Below are 27245 nucleotides of genomic sequence, written 5' to 3'. Positions count from 1 at the left end.
TTACGATGTCCAAAATTGTGCAGCTGGATTCGTGTGGGTTGGGTGTAATAACTTTTATGAGTGTTTATATTGGGAGTAATAGATCTGACACATGGATACAGTGGTCCCCTTGATGTAAAGTCGTCTCTGTGGCTGATCATTACCATAACCATCACCAAGGCAACTCACGCTTTGAGGGAACAAAAGGTCTTTTCATGCTTTATGATTGTGCTAATGCATGTAAATACGCTGGTTTCTGCACCCGGTGCATACGTGTACCGCTGAGCCTTCTCTCTGGAGTTGATCGATTAAAAACACAAGAGCATCCCTCCGTCCTTCGGTTCGAGACCGATCTCAGCCCCTTAAACCCGCTCCCCCTTTGGGTTTTGTTCCCTAGGTTCGAGAAGGGGCGGATCTACACCTACATCGGCGAGGTGGTGGTGTCCGTCAACCCCTACCGGGCCATGAACATCTATGGCCGCGACACCATCGAGCAGTACAAGGGCCGCGAGCTGTACGAGCGCCCGCCGCACCTCTTCGCCATCGCCGACGCCGCCTACAAGGCCATGAAGAGGAGGAGCAAGGACACGTGCATCGTCATCTCAGGTGACCGGACCCGACCCGGGGCCGAACCAAATCAGAAGGGCCAGACAGACGCCGCTTTGGTCCCAACAACATTTAGACACGCGACCACACGCCTTTAACTTGATCGCACAACGTTTTTCAGCGCCCATCTCACGGCCGTCGTAGTGTTATTCCAGCCGGGGAACCCGCACGCCGCCCGATTGTTATTGTCTGGCGGGGTGACAGATTTGTTATTCTTAACCGGAGGCTTTCAAGGGGGGCAAAATTGATCCGACCCCCGTTTTGGTTTTTTGGAAACAGAAGTCTGTCTCTCTTTAAGAAAACACTGGAAGCGGCCACAAGCTGTGTGACAGAATGGAAAGACTGTGTGGTTTTTTTTCCAAGCTCCGCCCGGTGGTCAGAGAGGGAAGTGAATCCCAAGAATCCTGACGGTGCCGTCATCAAACCTACCCGCTGCAAAACGTTAGGAATAGTAGTTAAGTTGTTTTTTTAGGCATGCAGCTTATGATTATTTTCATGACTGATGGAAAATATTTTTTTTTATTTAATCTATGCCATTAATCTATGGTACAGGCAAACATTATGGTAAAGTGAGGTAATGAAGTGCTAAGAATATAGTAGTTATCTGAACCAAAACATCTGGACACGTCATTCCCAAAGATAAACATAATATTATAATATTCTACATTACGGAAACAAAGATGGGTAATCACTTACTTAATATACTTTCAATGTTTTAGTGTTTGTTGCCATGTTATACAAACAGTATGTATCATGTTCCATAAGCGTTTCATTATTTAGATCCTTGGAGACACTTTTTTTGTGCTAATTTAACTTTAACATTTTTTTTAACTAAAAAAAATGTAACAATATGATATAGATAGAAAACAGAAACCAGAAGGAAAAGCCAAAACAAAACAAAACATATGGATAGATATATGATAGCTGTTAAATATATTAGGTTGATTATTTGATTGAGCACTTTAGCACTGACTCGTTTGGTGAAAAGCGAGATTCTTTTAATAGGTTAAGAGGTCAACCACTTTATTTTTTGTACTTTATTTTGTATATATACATACTGTGTGTATATATATGTGTGTGTATATATATATATATATATATATATATATATATATACTGTATATAAATACTGTCTATATACAGTATGTATACATACTGTATGTATATATATATATATATACCTTGTCCTCCTAATTTCCTCTTGCAGGTGAAAGTGGGGCAGGAAAGACGGAGGCCAGCAAGTACATTATGCAATACATCGCTGCTATCACCAACCCCAACCAGAGGGCGGAGGTCGAAAGGTGAGACGCTCTTATCTGCACACTGTGGAGATTTCGGGAGGTTTGAGTCTAATGGGGCCGAGTGGAGAGATGTCAAAGTATTCGATTTTCGTTTTTTTTCCTGGTATAATGAGATTTTGATTTTCTATCTGGGGCCAGGCATTGAGATTATTTTATCGCTGGAAATCTCATAAAGCACTTTTTTTTACTCATAAGGGAGTTTTTATATTCACTCTGTTTGAGATCAGACATTACATGAAGGAAACAATGGACAACAACATAAGAACAAGTATAAATTTGAACGGGACAAAGGGGCGGCTATTGCACTTCCCCTTATCTCATCACACACAGTAAAAAGTGAAATAATTGATTAACTTAAACTAGCAAAGAATAGCTCTTTGATCATCCTGAGGTGAAGTTAATGGTCAACCACATTCTAGTGCAACCTCCCTAGGTGTCGCCCTGTAAGATATTGGGGGGTTTGGCGTATTACTACAAAAACAGGTATTTCAGAAACTCAGAGTGTTACTGGCTAATGCACTATAACTCAAGTTAAAAGGAATGTCTCCAGACGGAGAGAGGGAGAAATGTTTGAAAGTGAACATGGAAAGCACTCCCACAGGAATCCACTCCGTCACTCCCACAGGAATCCACCCGTCGCTTCCCCAGTTTCGACTGTGTGAAGGTTTGACGCTCTTATCTGAAAAAGTACACGTCGTCAAACCGCAAAGGAAATGTTTGGATTCACGTTGGAATAGGATGTTGATTTTATGAAATGAAATTGTTCAAGAACCAGGATGGGTCAACGGCCTGCCAGGCCACAAAATGTGCTTCAGTTTCTGACATACCCCCTACTAGAGACATACCCTTTACTAGAGACATACCCTTTACTAGAAACATACCTCCTACTAGAGACATACCCTTTACTAGAGACATACACCCTCCTAGAGACATACCCCCTACTAGAGACATACCCACTCCTGGAGACATTCCCCTACTGGAGATATTCCCCTACTGGAGACATATCCCCTACTGGAGACATATCCCTCTACTAGAGACATACCCCCTTCTAGAGACATACCCCCTACTAGAGACATACCCACTCCTGGAGACATTCCCCTACTGGAGACATTCCCCTACTGGAGACATTCCCCTACTGGAGATATTCCCCTACTGGAGACATATCCCCTACTGGAGACATATCCCTCTACTAGAGACATACCCCCTTCTAGAGACATACCCCCTACTAGAGACATACCCCCTACTAGAGACATACCTTCTACTAGAGATATACCCCCTACTAGAGACATACCCTCTACTAGAGACATACCCCCTACTAGAGACATACCCTCTACTAGAGACATACCCTCTACTAGAGATATACCCCCTACTAGAGACATACCCTCTACTAGAGACATACCCCCTACTGGAGACATAGCCACTCCTGGAGACATTCCCCTACTGGAGATATTCCCCTACTGGAGACATATCCCCTTCTGGAGACATACCCACTACTAGAGACATACCCCCTACTAGAGACATACCCTCTACTAGAGACATACCCCCTACTAGAGACATACCCCCTACTAGAGACATACCCCCTGCTGGAGACATATCCCCTGCTGTAGACACACACACACACACACACACACACACACACACACACACACACACACACACACACACACAGAGTTTATTTTTCAGCATCCCTAAGGTCTCCCATTAATGGGACATAATCTCATATCAAAATGTTTTACTGCAAAAGTGTTTAAATTGGTCAATCTTTGGATACAGGCCATGAAGCAAAGAGGTGAAAAACAGATCAAGTCCGCATGAGGCTGCTTGCACATGAACTAATGTCGGTTCAGATCAGAAGGTCAGAGGGCCTCCAAACTTACCAGATGTGTTGGCACGAAGTATCTCCACAGAAAATTCAAAGGAGATGTGAATAGCTTGATGTATGTTGGATATATAGATTCATAAACACAGACTTAAAGTCGGCGTAAAGGGCATTAAATAGGGTTTTATCACATATGCCCTCATATACTTTTTAACATCTCTTCCATAATTTGTCTCGAAGGACAAATGTATGATGGTAATAAAAGTAAGAAGATATGTGACATGTACAGTGCAGTACATTACAAGCAAACTGCCGTGTTTTATCTTGGATCCTGGAAAATATGTGAAAATATGTGCACGTTGAGCCGTACACTGGAGGTGTTTATTGCCCCTGGCGACACATAATAGATATTAAAATGTGATGAAGCGATACCAGATATTTCATGCCTTGCAGATGTTAGACGCAGATTATTCCTTATCGCCTTCTTTCCAAACCCTTGTTAATTGCGGTAATCTAATTTAATGCAGACTCATATAAAGCCACAGACTTTATTGCTCCTTTGAATCTTAATATACCATCAATGAAAAGGGTTCTTTATTGTGGTACGTTAAAAGATGAAATAACAAGCTGTTCTCATCCTTTAACCCCCAAAACAAATGATCAATATATAGCTATTCTTTTTTTATTATTTTATTGAAAGTGCAAACATATGCATACAAAACCCCCCAGGATTTCACGACATTCGGCTGAAGGATAGAGGACCACAACCTGAACCCTAACAGTGGTAATGTGCAAATAAAGACATACAAAAGTACATAAAATAAATAAATAAATAAAATAAAATAAATATTTTGCCATTACTTGTTACAAATATGTGAGTTTGTACATTTAAAAAAATAAATAATAAAATAAAATAAAGAATCGCTAATTTACATGGTTTTCAGTGAAAGATAATAGAATGTAATATATATAACTTTTCCGCCGGTCCCACCCTAACGATGTCCTGCCTCGCCACAGGGTTAAAAACATGCTCCTGAAATCCAACTGTGTCCTAGAAGCTTTCGGGAACGCCAAGACCAACCGCAACGACAACTCCAGCCGCTTCGGCAAGTACATGGACATCAACTTCGACTTCAAGGGGGACCCCATCGGGGGCCACATCAACAACTACCTGCTGGAGAAGGTAGGGGGCGCCAGAGGGTCACGCATGTGGAAATAGGCTTAGTTTCTTCAGTTACATGATCCATGAAATGTTTTAAAGATGGCCATATCTTTTTTTTTTTTTTTTGATGTTGTTTGTAGGGAGCGCCCGAGGGAAAATCTCATCATCTCATAATTCCAAAAATGAGCCGTGGTTTAAATGTATTACCAATAAAGGGGATCCATTTAATTGATCAGTTAACATTCTAGATCCCCGCATTAACCATCGTTTCTGTTGTGTCCAAAAAACGGAGTCCTGTGGTTACTGTGTTTTTTTTTGTTTTTGTTTTTGTTATTTGCGAAGTTTTGCTGACTCGAATTGCTGTAAATTTCAATTTCGATTGAAGCCATTTTTTTCCTTTCCTGAAATCCACCCAGTCCAGGGTCATTTTCCAACAGGAAGGTGAAAGGAGTTTCCACTCATTTTACCAGGTGAGTGGTTGCATCAACGCAGGGAGTCTGGAGTGCTTTAGAAAATGAAAAATAATATTTTAACGTACGTATGTTTGTTCACCTGTTCACACGTGTTACCTTCATAATTTATTCGATTAATGACACGTATTATTTGATGTCATTTCTGCGTGACGTCGTCGTCTCCCCAGCTGCTCCGGGGCGGACCTGAGACCCTGCTGCGCTCCCTCCACATCCAGAAGGATCCCACGCTTTACAGCTACATCAAGGTCGGAGGACAGGTCAAGGTAGGGCGTGGTTCTCCGCTCCGCTCTTATTCGGGCTTCGCTTGCACTTCGTTTCACTGCAGCGTCGAGCGTGAACTCGGGCCGGGACGCCTTGAGTGACAAATACGGGCAAAATAAGCTATCCCTGTATTTAAAATCCGTTCACCTCGCTGCTGATATCGGCGTCAAAAAGGGAAAAATTGTCGGAAGTTGAAATGTCGTCTCCATGGTGCGACCTCCGCTGCGTCCGGATCCGTGTTTGTCAGATCAAAAGAGGTGCCCGGACCTGACGTCGCGGACCCGACATCGCTCACCTCTCGACCTGCTGCTCCTCCTTTTGACAGAGACACACGCTCTCCCATCAATATTCTCCCCTCCACAATCCCTCTACAAGCTCCCTTTTTGTTTATTTACGTGGTCATTGCACTTAAACACAGCGCCCTGTGACACAATGTCGTCAGTGTTACCCGATCGCGACGAGCAGTGATCAAATCCTTGACATGAACTGACTAATATGGAGTTTGTTCCCCATTAGAGACGCGCACCATCCTTCCGTGCGTCAGAGAAGAAGAGCATTTTTATCTGTCTTTCTGTATTTGAGCGACGTTTTAGCTGCGTGAGCCACTCCCCCCGTCCAGAAGTGGCTCTTAAATCTGATGCACCATCGCCGCGGTCATGGAGCCCCGTGCTGCTCGCTCTGCATGGGGGTCCATTCAGGACCGGAAAAAACCCCGTAAAAAACAAAACACTCCACGGCAACAGACAGCGTGAGGTCATGCGAGCAGAGCGCTGAAGCTGCAGTCTGAGCGCCGTGCTCCACGCGCCGCGGGGCGCGGCCCCGCTTTTTTATTACAACGTCTCCTCAGTTCCCCCGGCTAATGGAGCGTGGAAATTTGGGATTTTTCTGCTGCGTGAAGTGGAAAAGAGCCGAGAGGGAAAGTGTGGGTGAGGAAACGTGTCGTAGGGTGTCGACGTCCTGCAGGAACCCTTTAACTGCCCCGAGAGGAGTCGACGAAGCCACAGGCGCAGAAATTCAGGAGCAACATGCAAGCTATAACGACTCTATTCACATCTTTTGTTTTTTTCAAGTTATACCAAATCCTTTCTTTATGCCTAATCAGCACAACTTCCTATTTTTATTTTTTTTTAAACGTGAATTGAAGTTTATTATTTACAGAGGTTTATTTTAGATTTTAGTTTGATTTTTTTTTATTGTTTATTGTTAAATTGGATTTTTGTATACTGCCAAAATGTTCTGCTTTATTTTATCTTATTTTATCTTTCTTAATTATTTTTCTTATCATTGGTTATTTTTAGTTTTTGTTTTTTTTTAATCCATTTTTTATAAATTTTTTATATATATTTTTTGTATTTCTTTAGGTTCTATGCCAATTGTTTTCTATTTTGATTATATTATATTATTTGTATCATTGCCTATATTTTTTTATGTGAGCTGCTGAATAATTCCCTAAATAAATTATCTCTCTCTCTCTCTCTCTCTCTCTCTCTCTCTCTCTCTCTCTCTCTCTCTCTCTCTCTCTAGTCCTGTATCAACGACGGCGCTGACTTCAAAGCCGTGGCCGATGCCATGAAGGTGATCGGCTTCACGGGGGAGGAGATCCAAACCGTTTACAAGATCCTGGCCACCATCCTGCATCTGGTAACAGCTGATCATTCCCTGTTCTGGACCCCTTCCCACAGCTCCTCACTGCTCCCATTGTTCCCACTGCTCCCACTGCAAGGAAAATCTGGCCCTGTGATGTGATTAATGGATGGATTTCAATTTAGGCTGAAGCCCCCTCTTGGTCCGATACTGTGGGGGGGAAAAAAAATCAACCTAATTACTCTGGTAAAGATAGATGGATGGATGGATTGATTATTCATCCCCGGAGGAAAATGTAAATTGTCTCATCAGCTCACATCCAAGCAGTAGCGAAATAATAATAAAAAAATATATAATATAAATAAAGAAAAAAAGGCAATATATTTGGAAAATGGAAAATACACAATACACCTTACAGTTATCTGTACACAATAAAATATGGTACCACACACTAGTGATTAGAAATTGATATAACATAAAATGAACAGGGAAAAAAACAAAATATAAGAATGAAAAAAATGTAAAAAAATAAAAAGGTTCAAAAATAAAATATACAATCCTATACATGAACTTCTGAAATAAACAGAGAACCATGAAAATGAATGTACAATAAACCTGACATTAAATATAATATATTTAAAAATATATTAAAAAAAAAAAAAAAAAAAAAGGCTTGAACAGCAAACAAAATGTTGGCAAAAAGCCAATAAACCCCCCAAAAATTTCACAGTAAATAAAACCATATACACAAAGTTCACATTCTGGTCTTTTTTGTTCGTTAAAGGTTCTTTTTGTGGACGTCCACTTCTGACTTGGCCAGGTGACCCAGTACGGACCATGGGATATGGATTGGTGTGAATATTCCCTCTCATCCCGTGGTGATCCCTCCCTCCTCAGGGGAACCTGACGTTCGGCGTGGACGGCGACGTGATCCTGATGGAGAACCCCAAGTTGGTGTCTGTGATCGGGGAGCTGCTGTCCACCAAGGAGGAGAAGGTGGAGAAGGCGCTGCTGTACCGCACCGTGGCCACCGGGAGGGACGTCATCGACAAGCAGCACACGGCCCAGGAGGCCAACTACGGCCGGGACGCCCTGGCAAAGGTCTCTTGTGTGTGTGTGTGTGTGTGTGTGTGTGTGTGTGTGTGTGTGTGTGTGTGTGTGTGTGTGTGTGTGTGTGTGTGTGTGTGTGTGTGTGTGTGTGTGTGTGTGTGTGTGTGTGTGTGTGTGTGTGTGTGTGTGTGTGTGTGTGTGTGTGTGATTTTTAAGTGACATTTATCTGAAATAAGAGCCTTCTTGTTCCCGCCGCCAGGCCATGTACGAGCGTCTGTTCTGCTGGATCGTGGGCCGCATCAACGACATCATCGAGGTGAAGAACTACGACGCCAGGGTCCACGGCAAGAACACGGTGATCGGAGTTCTGGACATCTACGGCTTCGAGATCTTCCAAAACAACAGGTCGGCAACTTCACTCCTCATCAAAAGGAAATAAATAACTTAATTTTATTACTATTCACCACATAGACCTGTTTGTTTTATTGAGCGCTAACGCATGAAAGGTTTGGCTTTTTTTCGTTAGGTTATTGAACGCCTTCTGTTCCCGTCTTGTTGTCAGAATCAGAATCTGTTCTTATATACAAGTACATTTTCATGGCATTGCATAACATAATAAATAACTAAAAAATAAAAATGCCGTCTGAAAAAAATTAAGAGAATAGCGAAATGTACAAAAAAAAAAGCAAAACTGCAGAATAAGTTCAGTTCTAGGGCAGTAGATGGGGCTAAGTGGCAGTATAGCTGCTCGCATGGTTATGGCTATAAATAAAATAAAATGTAAATTAGAGCCCAATCAATGCCAGATTTTGGTGTACGATGCTGATCTCGATTTTGGAGACTCCCAGCCCATCGATTAACGATGTTTTGACCGACATTTTGCCAAAAAGTGCAATATTTTTTAATCAATCTGTAAAACTTATATTTCATTCATGTTTCTATATTTGAGAACATTTAACTTATAACCAAACAAATAAATGAAAATAAACACACAAAGACAAAGATCACACACAAAGATCTTGCTGGATTAAAAAAAGTAAAGTAAAGAGTTCCAGTGAATGCATAATCACTTCAGAACTGAGTTAATTTTGCGAGTTTCCCATGAACTCAGCACGGCTTCCTGCTTGAAGAACGGTGTCTAAACACGAGCGTAAACAAACCTTGATGGATTTATTACGCATAGTCCGACTTGTGTTCTTATTTTGGTGAGTAACTTAAAAGAAAAGTAAAACAGACAAGTACAGGATTAAATAATCAACGTTTTTTTTTGTTTATTATATTTATTTAAAAATGGGGACGCATCGGCTGCATGACGGCCGGTCCCGATGTTGTACAAAATGTCAAATAATGGCTGATATATCGACCAAACTGATATATCGGTCGGGCTCTAATGTAAATACTGAACAGATGAATAACCGTGAATACAACGGATGACAAAAGCGAGTAGATATATATATCTATATATGTGTATATGTATAACTTATTACCGCGTTATCACTAAGTTATTCCAACGTCTGTTCCGTTCCGCCGCAGCTTTGAGCAGTTCTGCATCAACTACTGCAACGAGAAGCTGCAGCAGCTGTTCATCCAGCTGGTGCTGAAGCAGGAGCAGGAAGAGTACCAGAGAGAAGGGATCCCCTGGAAACACGTAGGCAAAAAAAAACAACCCCAAAAAAAACCCCACTCTCCTCCACCCTCGCGTCCGCCGATGTGACGGGCGCGTTCGCTGATGGCCGCCCCCCGCTGTGTCTCCCCGTCAGATCGATTACTTCAACAACCAGATCATCGTGGACCTGGTGGAGCAGCAGCACAAGGGCATCTTCTCGGTGCTGGACGAGGCCTGCATGAACGTGGGCAAGGTCACCGACGAGGTCTTCCTGCAGGGGCTCAACGGCAAGCTGGCCAAGCACGCCCACTACACCAGCCGCAAGGTGGGCTTCCCCCGGTCTCCCCCCGGTGTTTCGCCGGGGGGGGGTCCCCGGGGCGGGACTTGATTTTTAACAGGAAACGCACGTTCATTTCACTTTGAAATCGGTGGAATCGGTGCCTGTGAGCTTCTTCAAAAAGTTGTGTGACGTCTTTTCCGCTTCTTCTTAAACTAGTGTAGAGACTGTAGGTCCTTTTTGGAAGTCCTAAAATGTCTTAAAATCTGTTATTTATTTTATTTTATTACATTTTTTTTTTAACAAATATTGAGTCTTAAAAGTCATCAAATAGTCTTATTTCTGAGCTGATCTTTATTCCTACGTAAACACTTGATGCGATTTTATCCATCTGTGCATTTTAAGACTAGTGCGGAACCCAAGACTCACCTGCTGCACTGGCGGTTCCAGTGGCTGTTCCGGATGAACCCAACTCACTTTCTACTTCGTATTTAGAATTTGTTTTAGTCCTTGTACTTACCTGTCCAAAGTTCTATGTTTAAAAAAAAAGTCCTTATTATCGTAATTATCTTGCTCTCTGACCCTGAGGGAAACGGTTCTAAGAACACTTGACAGTCATCCAGTTCTACCTGCCGTGTTTCTACCTCATACTTACCTCTCTGCACCAAATATATTCTCTGCTGCGATACCTTATTGAAGAAGAGGGACATGACTTAAATCTTGTTTTAAAACCCCCCCAAAAAAAAAAAAAAAAATTCTCGCCACGTCTTGAATTTTACTTTGTAACGCGAGCGTCAAGGTTTGCCCCCCCTCCGGCATTAGAGGGAATGGAGCGGCTGTAATCCTGTTTGGACTCATTATCAGCTCGTTCTAGCCGAGCGTCCTGTCTGGCTGACTCTGACTCTTTAAGTGTGTGTCCCGCGTGTGTGTGTGAGTGTGTCCGGACTGACATAAGCCACTTGATCTGCTTGTGAGCTTCCTCGGGGATCAGCAGACGGACTGACCGGGGAGAGGGGGAAGTACCTCTCCGCGGCCAGCGGAGGGCGACGGCAGTTGGAGCACGGAGCGCAGGCCGGCCGAGGGCTCCGGCGCCGCGGTCGTCGGTGATGTCACCGGCAGCCAATGGGAGCGGAGGGATCCGGACGTCTCGGCGGCGCGGGAGCGAGCGTCGGGGGTGGCGGGGAAACGGCGCGGCGGAATTAACGAAGTCGCGAGGGCGAGACGGAAATAACCGGGGAAACGGATGAGAAGCGGGATGCGGGAATAAGCGATGAGGTGCTCGGGTTATTCTGAAGGGGGCGAGGTTTCTGAGCGCCATTCAGATGTCTTTTTTTTGTTGTTTTTTTTGTTTTGATTTTTTCTGGAAACTAGATGTTGTAAAGCGGTGATTCTCAACTTCTTTTCATATCGAGGACCCTCAGTGTGATCCCTGTATGGCCCCAAATGATAAGAGTCTGTATCTGGGACCCCAAACCGAGAAGAATCTCTCCTGTCATATATCGTTTAATCCAAATTTCAATTATTTATAGTTGAGGAATTACCAGTGTAACTAGGATCCAAACAGACCTTCTTGTACAAGTAATGGATATTGTACGTCATAATAATACATTTCTGCTGCATCCTCTCGGAAGGGCCCCCCGGGGGGTCCCCGGACGCCGCGTTGAGACCCCACCCCTCTGAAGCGCAGCGCCACCGAGCCCCCAGACTCCTCGGGGGATGTATCGATCCGCGCGGCTCTCCTCCCGCGTCAATACGTCCTTTGTCATTATCCCGGGATTGACCTCCGACCCCTGCCCGTCCGCAGCCCGCCGGCGGCAGATGGATCGTGAGGGGAGGTCAAAAGCGGGAGGTGCAAACCCTCACTTAGCCGGCTGTCATCTCCTGTACCCGGCGGTGTTGTTCTGTTTCTCCCGTCGATCCTCGCACTGCCTGGAATGTTGGACGCTCGGTATCCGACATTCCCTGGTGCGTTTCCAGAGTGTCGATCAAGTGATTGACCACGGGTGGATGGATGCAATTCAGCGGAATTATCTGCCGATGCCAGTTTTCAGACGTTTTCACGGCACACAACAACGTTCCCTGACGTTGCCACGGTAACGAGTTTTGCGTCCACGGCAGGCAGTCGCTCCTCGTCGCTGACCCCGCGAAGCCGCCTGAGGTGACGATGATGACTCACAACATTTTTAACGCAAACCGCCTCATGGGCTCACCTGTGAACGCACGCGAGTCCCACTGTCGACCCATCCGTTTTGTCAGGTCACATGACGGCATTTTAATGGCGTCATCAGGTGGCAACGGTACGTATTGATTACATTGATCGGACCATTTTTAATAACAGCGGATCCAGCGGATTATAAAGTCATAGGAGTAATCTCTGCTGTGTCCCTGCAAAGCTCCGTCCATTCACGGCTCAGGTGTGTGTGTGTGTGTGTGTGTGTGTGTGTGTGTGTGTGTGTGTGTGTGTGTGTGTGTGTGTCTGTGTGTGTGTGTCTGTGTGTTTGCGTGCGCCCCCGCCCCCGTGCGTGTTTGCGTAGCGACAGTAATCACAGCTAAGCCTCCGCGGGTGCAGGGATAGTGCGGTGGCACCCCCGGCCTCTGATGCGTGATTGGGCGCAGCGTCCCTGGTTCCACGCCGCGCCCCGAGGAGCCCCGGCTCTCCGCGGGGGGGGGGAGGAAAAAATAACAAAAACAAACGCCATCGCCGCGGCTCGGCTCTTATCTGCTCGCCCGTCGGGAGGTTGCCGCTGAGGCCTACACCCGATGCGGCTGTGGGCATTTCCCTCACGGGGCTCTTCAACGCCGGAGGCGAGTACGTCGGGGTTGAATATGTTTTTTTCGTGTTTTTAATATTGAGGTCAGCAGCGAGGGGGGGGAAAGGAGCGTCCAGTCACGGCGCTGCTCAGGAAGTACAGTATTGGAATATTCTCAATGCAGTCCGAAAAATTTAGAAATAAGAAGACATTATTGTGGGATTTGTTAAATCACAATATCAATATAATATCAATAAAATATCAATATAATATCAGTATAATATCAATATAATATCAGTATAGTAGAGTCGGTAAGGGCTGGGATGTATGTGGTTATGGTCTTCAAGGCTGCATTACGGTGAAGTGAAGTGATTTTCTGGACTTGGCACCCTGTTCCATCTCCACCGTCCTGGTCAGAATACCCAGTGTTTCTCTTGTGTGTCAGCACCCGCCGAGCACACCAGTGGTCGTCCCCAAAACGATCGACGTCGATGAGCGACCGTCAAAAAATTATTAAATCCTTTTTTTTTTTTTTTTTTTTTCAATTCACGATATTTGACTTTGTCTCCCAGACCCAGCGTTTCTTCCTGCCTCGGTGATGGGGTGTGATTTGGAGCCGAGTTCAAAAAATATTCCGATTTTTTTTTTTTTTGTCAGCTCTTCCAGCGGTTGGACCGGCGGCCGCTCTCCCTATCGGCAAACGTGGATTAAAAGAAAGCCAAAAAACAATTCGGTTTCTTTGGGACTGGGTCTGGTTCCATTTTCATGTTTCCCCACCCCACGGAGGGCGGCCGCCGTCAGACGCTTCACCTCACAGGGAAGGAGGGGGAAAAAAAGAGCCCCCACCCGAGGCGGAGCTGCGGGATTTTAATGGGAGAGCAGCAGTCGCTCTGCCCCGCATGTGTGACCTGAAACAGACGCGTCGGCGCCGCCGCCCTTCGCCCCTCATGCCAACGGGCCGCTTTGCGAGATTTGCACGGGGCCCCCCACCGATGTCCGACGGAGGACGGAGGGGCCGGCAAGGGGGAGGTGGAGCGAGAACGGGGGGGGGCCCGTCGTTTTCACCGCGAGTCGACGGGGGAGGCTCCCGAGCTTTGGCTTCTCAATTTGAATTCTTAGTGAGTCCCAGAGCGCGGGGGCCCCGGCGCGGCTCCCCCCTGCAGCCCCCGGACGCGGAAACATTTGGCACCACGGCCAGCGCGCCAGCGTCACGCCGTTCCACCCCGGGGGGGACTCCTCTTTCGTCGCCGGTGTTTGCAACGGGGGGATCGTCGTCAAACAGACGAATCAGGCCTCCCGCCTGCGGCATCGTCAGGTTCGCTGCGTCCGTCGACCCCTCGATCGCCTGTAGGCGTACGGGAGCCTTAAAGGCACAATCGGCGCCACTGGAGGGCAATAGACGTTGGCCACATTGGCGACAAATAGCCACCTCTACAGGAAGCCGCTGAAGTGACACCAACGGACGCCAACCTACTCCACGTTGGACAGGGCCCAAGCCTTTATGGGGCCCGAGGCAGAATTATTAGTATTGTTTTTGTCTTTCAGTCGTGGGCCCTCTGGTGGCCGCGGGGGTCCTAAGCAGGCGCTCACATTAGTTCCGCTTGTGCCTTCGGCCCTTTTTTGCGAACCCTCCCTCGCTGATATATTATGGTCAATTTGCACAAAGTGCAAATAAATGATGACTGATTATACCTTTTAAACGGGGAGCTTGCAAGCTAGCAGGTGTTTAGGAATTTATGATTGAACTTCTTTCAAAAAACAGTCGCACTGGCATCAGAGCACTGTCCGTCTGTCTGTCTGTCTGTCTGTCTGTCTGCTGCCCTCTGCTGGCCATGGACAGAGTGCGATGTTCGTGAGAAATCATGGTGCATCTGCGTTCTGTCCTCACCGTCGTCTCTAACACAGAAAAATGCATACACTCTATTTATCACACACACGCACACACACACACACACACACACACACACACACACATTGGCGTAACACTCTGTCAAAGCCTTATAAATAACTTGGATACCGACCCGACGGGGGAAAGTGCGCAGAGGGGTTTGGAAAACAGACATGACAACAGATGGCCTCTGCCGTGGCATCTGAGCGACACCTTGCCGCGCCCGGCGCCCCACGCGCCGCTCCCCCCGCGGCCCGATAAGGAAACCCCGTCTGATTGGCTGCCAGCCGGCGCAGCCTTCTAATGTATTAATCAGGCTGTTTGGACGCCCGGGAGTCGTGGCCTTGTTTACACGCGCTGCTCCCCGCTTTCAAGTCAAACCCCAGATCCTGACACCATGCAGATGCACCCGTCCTGGCCTGAACCCTGGAGTAAGGACAAGCCTCCATGGGGAAATGTGGAAAAGGCATTTCACTGTGTGCGTGCATGAGTGCGTGCGCTGCCGCTGGACGATGTCGCCCATTCCTTCCTATTTGTGTCAACATGTCCCTCTTGCAGGACCGAGTCACGATGCCCAAACCATCACATCACAGGTACCAGCACAACCTGACGATAACTGAAATATACAACAGAAAATAAATAAGGAATAGAAATGACAGGAAATGTAGTAGAATCCAGTATTTGTAGATTTAAGGAATAAATTATGGCGGTTGGTGCCGCCTGCAGTGCAGTCAGTTGCCTAACTTCCTTCCCTTGACCTCATCTTGTTTCTTTCCCTCTTTCCATCTCTCTTTCTCTCCCACTCCCCTCCCCCTCCTCTCGCTCTCTCCCTCCCCTCCTCTTTCTCTCTCTCTCTCGCTCCCTCCCCCTCTCTCTACACCCCCCCCCCCTTCCTGTCCCTCTCTCCCTCCCTCCCTCCCTCCCTCGCTTTGATCGTCTCCTCCCTCCCTTTTAATAATTTGCTGATCTCAGAGTTGGGCGCTGGAAGCCGGCGTCACGGCCGCCTCCTTCCCGGCCCTGGTTCTCTTTATATCTTTCCCTCCTCATCCACCTTCACCTCCACCTCCCTCGCTCTTTTTCTGTCTTGGGTTCCCTCGTTCCTTTCCCTTCCTGGCGCCGTCTGTCTGCGCCCGGCCTCATCGCTCTCTCTCTGTCTGTCTCTCTCTCTCTCTCTGTCTGTGTGTGTCTGTCTCTCTCTCTGTCTGTCTCTCTCTCTCTGTCTCTCTCTCTGTCTGTCTCTCTCTCTGTCTCTCTCTCTCTCTCTCTCTCTCTCTCTCTCTCTTTCCCTACATCCACGTGTAGTGTCAGGTGCAGGAAGTTAACAGGACGTGGTGCTGCCGGTGCTCTCGCTGTCGTCCTCCTGCCGATGCATAGCCTATTAAAACGTGCGGGCGGAGGGAGGCGGAGGGAGGCGGAGGGGTGGGGTTACTCGGTGTTCAAGCTTTCATTACTTGGCGAGTGCGGTGCCGCCCCATGTTGGTTGTTCCTTAACGCCGCCAGGCACCAGGTCAGCGGGGACAGAGAGAGAGAGAGAGAGAGAGAGAGGGAGAGGGAGAGGGGGAGAGAGAGAGAGAGAGAGAGAGATCTCATTCACTATTATTGAGAAAGGAGAGAAAAGCACTTTGCTATGTACTGTGTTAACCAGTAGCACTGTGTTAACTAGAAAGCCCAATAGTCAGTTTTGAGCAGAGTGTGAATTATCCAATTACAATCGGGGGCGGTACGTATCTTTCTTTTTTAAGACAGTGAGTGAGAACAGTTACGCACTGGGATTTTTTTGGTTTCGTTCAATGAAAACAGAAAAAAATAAAAAAGAGGAAAATAAATACATTTTCAATAAAAACACCGTTTTTATTTGTCTTAAAAAAAAAAAACGAGACGCTTCTGATCTGAGCCGCAGAGCGCGATGCTCAGCGTGTTAGTATGGTCCACTTTCGGGGTGACTGAAATCATATTAGAAGATTCTTGCTTTTGCATCATTTGAAAGAGCAGAATCAGAGCTTCCAGGCAAGGTGTCACTTGTGCAAATCAAGCAAATATTTTCAAAGCTGTGACTTGTTAATGACAAGAGTGTTTCTGAGATAATCACCTCCAAAGTTTTACCCTCACGGGGTTCATTCAGCTCCCACAATGCAAATGGGCTTGGCGGACAAACAAAGCCTCATGGCTAATTAACATACTGCTGAATGGGCCAATCACGAACAGCTCATCAACACAACTAAGTCTGAACATTGCCTTAAACCCATAATGATCGTCTTAGTGCATGTAAACAAGTAACATTAAGTACAAGTTATAGTACTGCAGCATTACTAACTGTGTTGCACGCAGTAGTAACAGTCGTGGAAAACACAATGGTAACAGCAGTCCATAATAACAGGTTTTGGGTTTTTTTTGGCCAGTTTTTGCGTTCGATTCCCGCCCGGGGCGCCGTTGGCACCGCGCTCCGGTGGGTTCTATCCCGGGCAGGGGCCGTTCTGTGTGGAGTTTGCATGTTCCCCCCCGTGCTCACGTGGGGTTTCCTCCACATATCATCGTGAGAACCGCCCGAAAAACATGCACGAGACGCATGGTCTGACCGGCGATGGACGCTGAGGCTGGAGGCCCGGCGCTGTCAGCTGCCCCCACCCGTCCTGGCCTGACCCCCGGAGGAAGGACAAGCCTCCATGGGGGGGGTGTGTGTGTGTGTGTGTGTGTGTACGCGTGTACGCACGCTGGAGCTGCACTTACTGTGCGTGCGTGCGACAGAAAGACTAGCTCAGCTAGCCCAGTTTTTAGTGAATGATGTTGATAGTAGTAATGATCCTAATACAACAGCAGTCCTACTAAGTAACAACAGTATTAATGTTTATACTCTCAGATGGTATTTGATGTCACCTGTGTCCAAATAATCCTGATTTATAGTCCGGGTGGTTTTATAGTGTTTCCTTTTTTTTTGTCTTTTGTCATTGATCTGATTGTGTCCACGCTGCTTTTGGTAATCTACCGATGATTTTAACTTCCTACCCTCGGTGTTCCAGCCCCGAAAGGTGTCTTGGTCTAAGTCGTGGTCGTTGGCCCGTTTCTCTCAGTGTTTCCAGCTACTCCCTGACAGCCGTGCATCGGGCGTGAAACACAAAAAATCCATCCACCCCAAACCCCGAGCCCGGACCGGCTCCCCGTGGCACCCACGGTGCGATATCGACTGGTCTGGAGCCGTTCCAATGCCGCGCCCCCAGGGGGAGGGTCTGGCCACGTGCCCCTCCCAGGTGCCGGCTTTTGTTGGAGGGGACATGAGGGAGCGAGGCACAGGTGGTGGATGGGTTTCGCTGCCGGGGATAAGGACGTGGAGGTAGAGAAAGGAGGGGAGGGGGGAAAAAAAAAAGAAGAAAACTGGGCATGAAGTGTGTAACTATTAACTGTGGAATGGTTGATTTAACATGTGGTGGGGCTTGTTGTTTTTTTTGTTTTGTTTTTTTTTCCTCTTGTTTTTCTTGTTTTTTACCGGCATTGCCAGCTGTCCACACATTTGCTTTGCCACAAATTCGCTGGTGTTGTCTGTCATGAATACAAGGAAAGCCACAAGCACGGGAGCTGCTGGACTCGTGTGCTCTGAGTCCCTTTGTTTCAGCAGGAGCCATGCAGTCCAGGAATCAATTTTGATATATGCAACTTATGTCTGCATAATGCTATAATAATGAAATTAAGAGGTGTAGTTCTACCAGAAGTGCACCATTGAGTCCACGTCAGAAGGTCCTTCTGGGTGTCATAGACCCATCTTAAACCAATGGTATTACACAGAACAAAGAAAAAAGTCAGGTTTACTGGACATTACTGAGTCATCTTATATATTGCAGTATGCCTCACAACATTTTCCTATTGTAAAGCCCAGTGGCTTCTCTTCCATAGTCACCACAAGTAGGTTGAAGAACTATTACCATAATATGGTAGATCAGATGACAGGTTCCAAAGCCTGGTTTATACCTGCCCCAAGTGCGAGGGCGTGTGCCGCAAAGGGCATCGCCAGGCGCTGGAGCCATGGCGCTGGCGGACCTGTGCCACGTCGCGGGGTGAGGTTAGCGAGGGGAGTTCCCTGGAAGAAATGCATTGAAGGGGCGGGAGGGCCGTGTTTTGCTGTTTTATTTCTGATATGTTGGAAATGATATGTTTCTGTCAAATGTGAAATTCAAAGTCTACCAAATTACTTTTTGATGCAGTATACGATAAAACAGTATACGATAAAACAGTATACGATAAAACAGTATACGCAATCAGCTCACTCAGGTTTGGTGATTTTGTTTGTACATTAACAGGATTCAGTTTACAAATAAAATGAACCTTTTTTTTTTGGTATTAATGTGCAGTTTTTTTTTAGAGAATTTTGCAATGAAGGAGAATAATTCCGCATAGTGACTCCATTCCTTATTGCAGTAAGTTCCTCTGTGATAAAATGCAGAGCAGGACATGGGTTCGAACCCCCTCTCCTCTCCCTGCATGGAACGGGCCGACAGACCAGCTCCCTTTCTCCTTTTCAGGACTTTTGTCGGTTTAACCACGACGAACAGCAATTCCGCCTCGACATGAACAAGCTTCAATGCTGTGCGTGCAGCCATGTTTTCATTTAAGCGCTCTCTTCTTTGTTTACGACATCCTTCTTCACGCCGTACCTTCTCTCGACTGCCACCCGCGGTTTCTGAGAATACTGCAACAAACAATGCGGCGACGATAAACTCCCTGCGCTCGCGCCTCCCGCGCAGTCATAACCTGCCCCCCCCCCGGCAGCGCAGCCTTCCCAAGACTCCACTCACCCACCTACACGTTGCCTCTGTGTAGGTGGGTGAAGCCTCCCGATGCTGTATCGCCATAACAACCACAAGTGGAGACGGTTTCTGGTCGTCCTGTCTGTTTGTCTGGCAGCTGCTGGCTGTTCTGCATGGCCTGAATAGGAGCAGGTTGCTGTTCTTGAGCGGAGATGTAGGGAGTGTATGGTGATGGGACTATAGAGACTGGAGTACAGTGATGGGCCGACCTTGATGGGCGTATAGAGACTGAAGTACAGTGATGGCAGTACGGTGTTGGGCCTATAGAGACTGGAGTACAGTGTTGGCGGTACAGTGAACGGCCTATAGAGACTGGAGTACAGTGATGGGCATAGGGTGAGGGGCCTATAAAGACTGGAGTACAGTGATGGGCGTATGGTGACGGGCCTATAGAGACTGGAGTTCAGTGATGGCCGGACAGTGACGGACCTATAGAGACTGAAGTACAGTGATGGCGGTACGATGACGGGCCTATAGAGACTGGAGTACAGTGATGGCCCTACGGTGATGGGCCTATAGAGATTGAAGTACAGTGTTGGCGGTACAGTGACCGGCCTATAGAGACTGGAGTACAGTGATGGGCGTATGGTGATGGGCCTATAGAGACTGGAGTACAGTTACTGGCTTACGGTGATAGGCGTACAGTGTGGTTTACAAGGACGGGCGTATACCTCTATACCTCTGTATTGCCGGTCTCTCCTCGGCCATATTTGGCTCAGACACAAGTTGTTTTTCTTCTCATTCCATTTCCACAGAAATTGCATTTTGTTATGCTCTGATGCCACCTGCCACCTCCATTCTTCCACTCTTCCTGCTGTAGTGTCCCTCTGGTTTCGGGAGATGGTTTTGGCTTTGTGTCATCAATTCAAACCACACCGTTTCGATATCATATGAATATACCGCCACGCCCTGAACTGCCCTGCAAGCAAAGTACGCCTTGTATCGTTTTCGACCGAAATGACGACGGAGTTCTCTCTTTTTTTGACAACCACCATCACCATTACAACCTTACTGCGGCGTATTAGTATAATTCCTTCCCAAGGTAAACACGCCCCCCCCCCCCCCCGAGGCCTGACGGAGGATTAACTGCGAGTCCGACTGCCAGGTTGGTTTGGGATTTCTGTTTGAACTCGGAGTGAAGTCGACAGTGATGCGTTCTCTTCCGTCTCGTATCCCTCCATCCGTGGGAGAGTGCGTCTTGTTAATGGTATCCCTGAGCCTCTGTTGTGGGACGCTTCTTTGCTTTGGTGTGTGTGTGTGTGTGTGTGTGTGTGTGTGTGTGTGTGTGTGTGTGTGTGTGTGTGTGTGTGTGTGTGTGTGTGTGTGTGTGTGTGTGTGTGTGTGTGTGTGTGTGTGTGTGTGTGCTCGCTTGGGTGAGTAATACTGTCTCTCGTCACAAAACCTCAAAATGAAACAAGTGGCTCAGAAGACCGAAATAGAACCAAGGTACTTCCCATACGCTCCTCTATTCCCATTCATTCACAGCCTCGCCCACTTTAATATTCTCGCTTCTCTTCTCATGACTATTTTATAAGCCCCTGTCTCACCGCATGCAGTATACTGTGTGTGTGTGTGTGTATATATATATATATATATATATATATATATATATATAAATGTGTCTCCTTTCCAAATCTTTGCTTTCATCTGCCTCCTGAAGCAGCGGCTCGCTGTGTTCAAATGATAATCACCTCGTCCTTGGGACAGTGCTGAGACAGGACACCTCTCTCGCCCTCTGCCTCCTTCCCCTCTCTCTCTCTCTCTCTCTCTCTCTCTCTCTCTGATGTCAGCGTTCTACTTTGTTATGATTGACAGTCCTGTTTATGTAATGGCATTTGGAAGACAGACTGCCACGCATGCCATTGTGCCGACTTAAATCAGTGGTGTCCAACCTGGTGTTAACCGCGGGCTACATGTGTGGCCCCTTTATCTCTCTGCACTGTGTGTGTGTGTGTGGGGGGGTGTGGGGGTGTCCCACAGAGTAACTAGTAGCGCAAAGTATCTCAAAAATGGTCCAAGCCAAAAAAAATCATAAATAATAGCTTAGTTTTGGAAAATATTCTTTAATAAAAATATCAATCTTTTCTTAAATTTTTGGATTAAAAATATATAATAATAATAATAATAATAATAATAATAATAATAGTATGAATAATAAAAATATATCTAAAATGAATATTTCAATATATTGAAACTTGCATTTTGTATGTGTGTTTATGTTTCAACTTTTAAAAAAATACTGTATTTATATGAAAAAATTTTTTTTTTTATAATAATATACATATATTATAATATATATATTATATATATATATATATATATATATATATATATATATATATATATATATATATATATATATATATATATATATATACTGTATACATTAAGGAACATTTGTTTTATCTGATCTTATTTTTTGAATTAATTTTGAGTAAATCTTTATTTCTTCATCATATATCAGCAGGCCACCCTGCCAGGGGTCTACGGCCCACGTGAGGCCCCTGGGTCGTAGGTTTTACCACCACAAATGCCTGTAATCCCTTTCTAATGTTGCTTAGCGTCCATTGGACAGAGCGTTTGATAAACAAACGCCATGGATGGAGGCAGGAACATGACGAAATGAGGCCGAAGTTTCACCCCGCACCACCCGCTGCCCCGTGCTGCAGCAGAACTCTGCATTTCCCATCAGCCCCCCGCTCCTCCCTCCCCGCTCTCCAGCTTACTGGCCTACATACACACACACACACACACACACACACACACACACACACACACACACACACACAAACACAAGCACCTCGTCCATATTTTACCCACCTCGATGCTATTTTCTCTCTCTCTTCTCACCACTTCTCTTCCACCTCTTTTCCCTGTCTACAGTAGCACCTCCCTTTATGTCTCCGCTCTCCCTCCCTCTTCTTTGCCTTCAGTGTTATTTATATGCACCTGTATGCCTCACCCCAAATAAGTATGGATAAAAAAATGTGTCATATGCAGAGCAGCGTAGTTTATAGTGAACCAGGTTGAGCGTCACATGCATTTTATGGCTTTTATTGCCAATTCACAGCCTAACGAGGCAGAAAGGTGCACAACCAGTGGAAACATGTGAAAAATGTTTTATTTTCAATGCACTAATGAAGATAACAAACCCCTTTCTCTCTGTTGCTTCAAATATACTGTATATTAAAGGTCAACTTTTTTTCATTTTTATTTTTTTTTTATCTTTGATTTTCTCTTGCCCCGCTTGCAATTCCCCCAACGTTACACTAGGGGGGCGTGCCCACAGTTTGAATACCACTGCTTTCAGGGTTTGTTTTGGCCGGTAAAACAGTGCAAGTAGAACGTTTTATAGGAATACGGGGAGGGATGGGAAATCTGTGGACGGTACGATATGGCTGTTTATGCACCCTGCTGATATGGGTTGTGGCCGTTGAGTTGACAGCGGCTCTGTCGAGCTGAACGCCAGCCACCAGTGTCCGAAAAGGGTTCTAATAAAGATGAATGCTGGATGTTGGTGGATCATTTATTTGTTGAATTAAACATCAGTACCTGTTGAGTATTCATCCTGAGATCCCTTTGTATTGATCTCTCTCTCTCTCTCTCCCTCCCTCCCCCATCAGCTCCTACCGACTGACAAGAGTTTGGAGTTTGACAGAGACTTCCGCATCAGACACTATGCGGGAGACGTGGTGTAAGTAAACGCACGGTTATTAAAAATATTCTCAACCATTTGACGTTTCATAATGTCAAATACAACATGTCTGCATCATGTTCAGACCGGAAGTTTAGCATTAAAAAAAAGCTCCAAAGTCTGAAAAAATAGTAGAATAAGAAATAATCATAAAATAGAATAGAATAAAAAGTGTAGTTGAAATAATAATAAAATAGTCAAATATATACAAATAGCCCAAAAAAAAAAAAAAGAAGTCATAGAAATATACAAGATATACACAAAATACGAGACAATGCGCAGGACAAATTTTTATTATGGGTATATAGGGTACAAATTATAAATATGAATTATTACTATGAACGAACTATTATAGTACTTATTACAGTGTGTAGAGTGTAATACCAGCAGCTCTGCTTCCTGCTCCTGGGAATGTATGAAAAACAGAATTTAGCATCAAGAGTAGTGGTATCAATTTAGAATTCCATAGAAAACATTGTCCTTGTGTTCTTTGCTGTGACTTTGTACCCCTGCGCCCCCGGAGGGAAAGTTTTGTTTTTGGCGCAGCAGCAGCAGCAGCAGCAGCGGCAGCAGGAGCAGCGGCAGCGAGCGCCGACTATCTCTGCAGCGATGACGCAATCCGAGTTCTCCGAATTTTAATGGTCCCTTCAGAGTGTGATGGAGCGTTGGGAAACGTTGACCCGGCACAAGAGGCGTTACGAAATACACACTTGATTTCACGAAAACATGCAAACATGCGCTGTCATGCCCGTCCGCGCATGCACGCACTCACACACACTTTTCAACACTTTTAAATGATGCCTACACTGCATGACATCCCCTTAAAAAGGACAACACTAATTCCAAATCCCTAAAGTACTTGGAGACCATTCAAATGAATAAATCTCGCGCGCTAAGCTCCCGAAAAAGGCTCCGTTAGAACACTGTGCCGAGACCATCTGCGAGGGCCAAGTGTCTGCGACCCGGGGGATAATTTAGGCAGAATTACCCGGTCTGCCTCGGAAAGAGAAGTGTGATCCCTCCGCCGCTCTGACCAGGCGGGGGGAGGGCGGAGGGCGGAGGGCGCGGCCTCCAAAAAAAAAGAAGAAAAAACACGTTATCATCTCAGGGACCTGATGAATCAAAACTACTCTTGTAAAATAGAGGAAAGGAAATTGCGAAACCACCATCATGGTTCGTGATTTATCGTAATCATTTACAAAACAATGAAGTTTAGAGAGATACTCACAGGAGCTAGGCTAGCTGATCCCACCTGCGGCCCTGCATTGAGCTAAGGCAGTTAGCACGCAGCCCGTCTCTATCTGTGCTGGACGCACGGGGACGACCTTGGGAACGGACCTTCTCGTCGGAATCTAGGGGAGGAAGAGAAAAAGGAATTTCCCTCCAAAAATGGAGCATCCTTTTCAAAATGAACTCATACATACATTTCTTGGTTATATTTGCTCAGGTTTCATGGTGTTAAATGCTTCTGCTTCTGCATAGTCACACGATTTTTAGTACCGTAAGCGCTGCAGGCATTTCTGAAAACAAGTTAAATACGGTTTGTTGATAACCTTCAAATTCATCCAAAGGGCCAGTCTGTGTTAATATGAGGGCCACATTCGGTCTGCGGGCCGCCGGTTGAATAGCCCTGACCTCGACTAAAGTTATAATGTGCAGGAAGTTGCCGAATTAGTTGAATTTACTGTACTAAATCCATTCAAATGTAAATGTAGTGAAGTCAGTGTGTTGTTATTTATTGTTTTGCATCACTCGTAAAGCTGATGTGAAATCTATATCGATAAAAACTTAATTATTAAATGATAAAGGAAATTGGCCCGGCAACTTTTTCTGTCAGTCTTGGCAACCCAAAGCTGATGCATGGCTGCCAAGTTGGCAACAACTTCTAAAAGCTGGTGTCGGGCCCTGGATGCAAAAATAAATGTCTGTTCTCAGCCGTTGTGTGTGTGTGTGTGTGTGTGTGTGTGTGTGTGTGTGTGTGTGTGTGTGTGTGTGTGTGTGTGTGTGTGTGTGTGTGTGTGTGTGTGTGTGGGTGTGTCTGTGTGTGTGTGTGTGCGCGCGTGCGTGTGCGCGTGCGCGTGCGTGTGTGCGTGCGCGTGTTGGCAATTTCCTTCCAACAGATACTCTGTGGTCGGTTTCATCGACAAGAACAAAGACACTCTGTTCCAGGATTTCAAGAGGCTGCTGTACAACAGGTGAGCGTCAACGAGGACACACACACACACACACACACACACACACACACACACACACACACACACACACACACACACACACACACACACACACACACACACACACACACACACACACACACGCTCTTCCCTCGTCTCTTTGATCACACATCAGTCCTCGGGAACAGGACAGGACCAGTAGAATTAAACCGATTTCCACTTTGATCCTCGTTTCTTTCCTGAAGTCATATTTTGAACGCGCCTGGTGACGGACACCAATCACACCCAAGAAAAGGCAAAGTCAGCGCTTTAGTGATTGTGCATGAAGTACAAATCACACGTTCAAACTGACAACAAAACAGCTCAGCTAAAAATACAGTTCTGCACATGTGTAGGAGCTTTATTACTCCATGCTCCGTGTTGAGCCTTCAAAAGTGGTGCAATGGAGGAAAAAAATAAAATAATAATAAACATTAATTATATTGCACAATTCTTACAGGAGATGCAACTCAAAGTGCTTCACAGAGAGTGAAAAAAAAACAACCCAAAAAACATACAACAATACAACTTTTGATAAGAACACAAAGCGAGGTAAAATGCAAAGTGCACAAAGTAAAACGTTAACAGAGAATAAAAAGAATAAAACATAACATGTGCATCAAGAAAAAACATAAAAAATAGATGATGTTGTGAATAAATAAAGGAAAGGAATGTTTTCAGTGAGCTTGCATGTCTGAAGTCCGGAGGGAGCGAGTTCCATGACGGAGATGGTAAATCAGCATTTTAGGAGCTAAATGTAGTTTCATCTCCGTTCAAGACCTGACAGTAGCCGTGAGTGTTTTGACTCGTTCTTTGATTCACCCGGTGTTGACTCCGCTGTGTGTGTCTCCGTTTCCTTCCCCGCCGGCGCAGCTCCAACCTGGTGCTGAAGGCCATGTGGCCCGAGGGCAAGCTGAGCATCACCGAGGTCACCAAGCGTCCGCTGACGGCCGCCACGCTCTTCAAGAACTCCATGATCTCCTTGGTGGAGAACCTGGCCTGCAAGGTGGGGGAGGGGCCACCGCCGCTCGCTGCCCGGCTGGGGGCGCCCTCGCCGCGCGTGTATGTGGGCTCAAAGCGACGCGATGTGTCGCGGCGACGTTCGATGCCGCGTCGTTACCTGAAGAGGGGGCCGCGTCGCGTGATTTTGGCGAGGGTTTGAGATCGGGCGGAGTCACGGCCGTCCCGACGGGGGGGATCTTAGCCGCGGAATCTTAGCCGCCATCGATACGTGAGCGCGCATGAAAGATTTGATTTTATCGGGGCGAGCCTTTCCAAAAGCCAGTCGGCCAATCAGACAGTGGCGTTACCAAAGTAAGCGGCGAGTGGGCGAGTGTGGACTTCCCGAAATGTAGGTGCGACTCGTGGAACGGTGCGTTTATAGTCGGCGCCGCAAGTTCGCTGCACGAGCGACCCCCGGTAGCGAGCTGCGCGGCGGCCATCTTCGTTGTGATGGCGAGATATTTGGCATCTGGCGGGAGGTCCACCCTCGCCCCGGTGCTGCGGGACCCCAAAACCCCCCGTCTGCAGGTCTGTGCGCCTGGAGTGTGGGCGCAGGAGGGACTGAAAGTCGTTGAGCGTGCAGCCGCGCAGCCTTTTCGAAAAATCCCGTCGTGTGGCCCCAGCTTTACCAGACCGTTTGTCCCCCCGGCGTAGGAACCCTACTACGTGCGCTGCATCAAGCCCAACGACGTCAAGTCGCCGCTGCTCTTCGAGCACGAGCGCTGCCGCCACCAAGTGGAGTACCTGGGCCTGCTGGAGAACCTGCGGGTGCGGCGCGCCGGCT

At 46.4% G+C, this 27245-nt stretch overlaps 1 protein-coding gene across 1 annotated transcript in view; it reads left to right on the top strand.

Annotated features, from left to right (window-relative positions):
* myo1d (myosin 1D) overlaps window positions 1-27245 on the top strand; it is a gene marked incomplete at its 3' end in the record, with an annotated part of 83144 nt that overhangs the window by 17580 nt on the left and 38319 nt on the right. Inside the window, exons 2-15 of the mRNA XM_080021682.1 lie at window positions 377-585; window positions 1793-1886; window positions 4723-4888; window positions 5284-5337; window positions 5508-5603; window positions 7126-7242; window positions 8083-8286; window positions 8495-8640; window positions 9769-9883; window positions 9996-10166; window positions 23176-23246; window positions 25367-25441; window positions 26333-26465; window positions 27116-27245. The exon at window positions 27116-27245 is cut by the window's right edge and continues 37 nt beyond it. Of these exons, the coding sequence (XP_079877808.1) occupies window positions 377-585; window positions 1793-1886; window positions 4723-4888; window positions 5284-5337; window positions 5508-5603; window positions 7126-7242; window positions 8083-8286; window positions 8495-8640; window positions 9769-9883; window positions 9996-10166; window positions 23176-23246; window positions 25367-25441; window positions 26333-26465; window positions 27116-27245 (1781 nt within the window). The remainder of the gene's footprint in view (window positions 1-376; window positions 586-1792; window positions 1887-4722; window positions 4889-5283; window positions 5338-5507; window positions 5604-7125; window positions 7243-8082; window positions 8287-8494; window positions 8641-9768; window positions 9884-9995; window positions 10167-23175; window positions 23247-25366; window positions 25442-26332; window positions 26466-27115) is intronic.

This window comes from Zeus faber (assembly GCF_960531495.2).
Source record: "Zeus faber genome assembly, chromosome: 20".
Classification (NCBI taxonomy): domain Eukaryota; kingdom Metazoa; phylum Chordata; class Actinopteri; order Zeiformes; family Zeidae; genus Zeus; species Zeus faber.
Note: the sequence above shows the minus strand (reverse complement) of the source record. Positions and strands in the feature narration are given on the sequence as shown.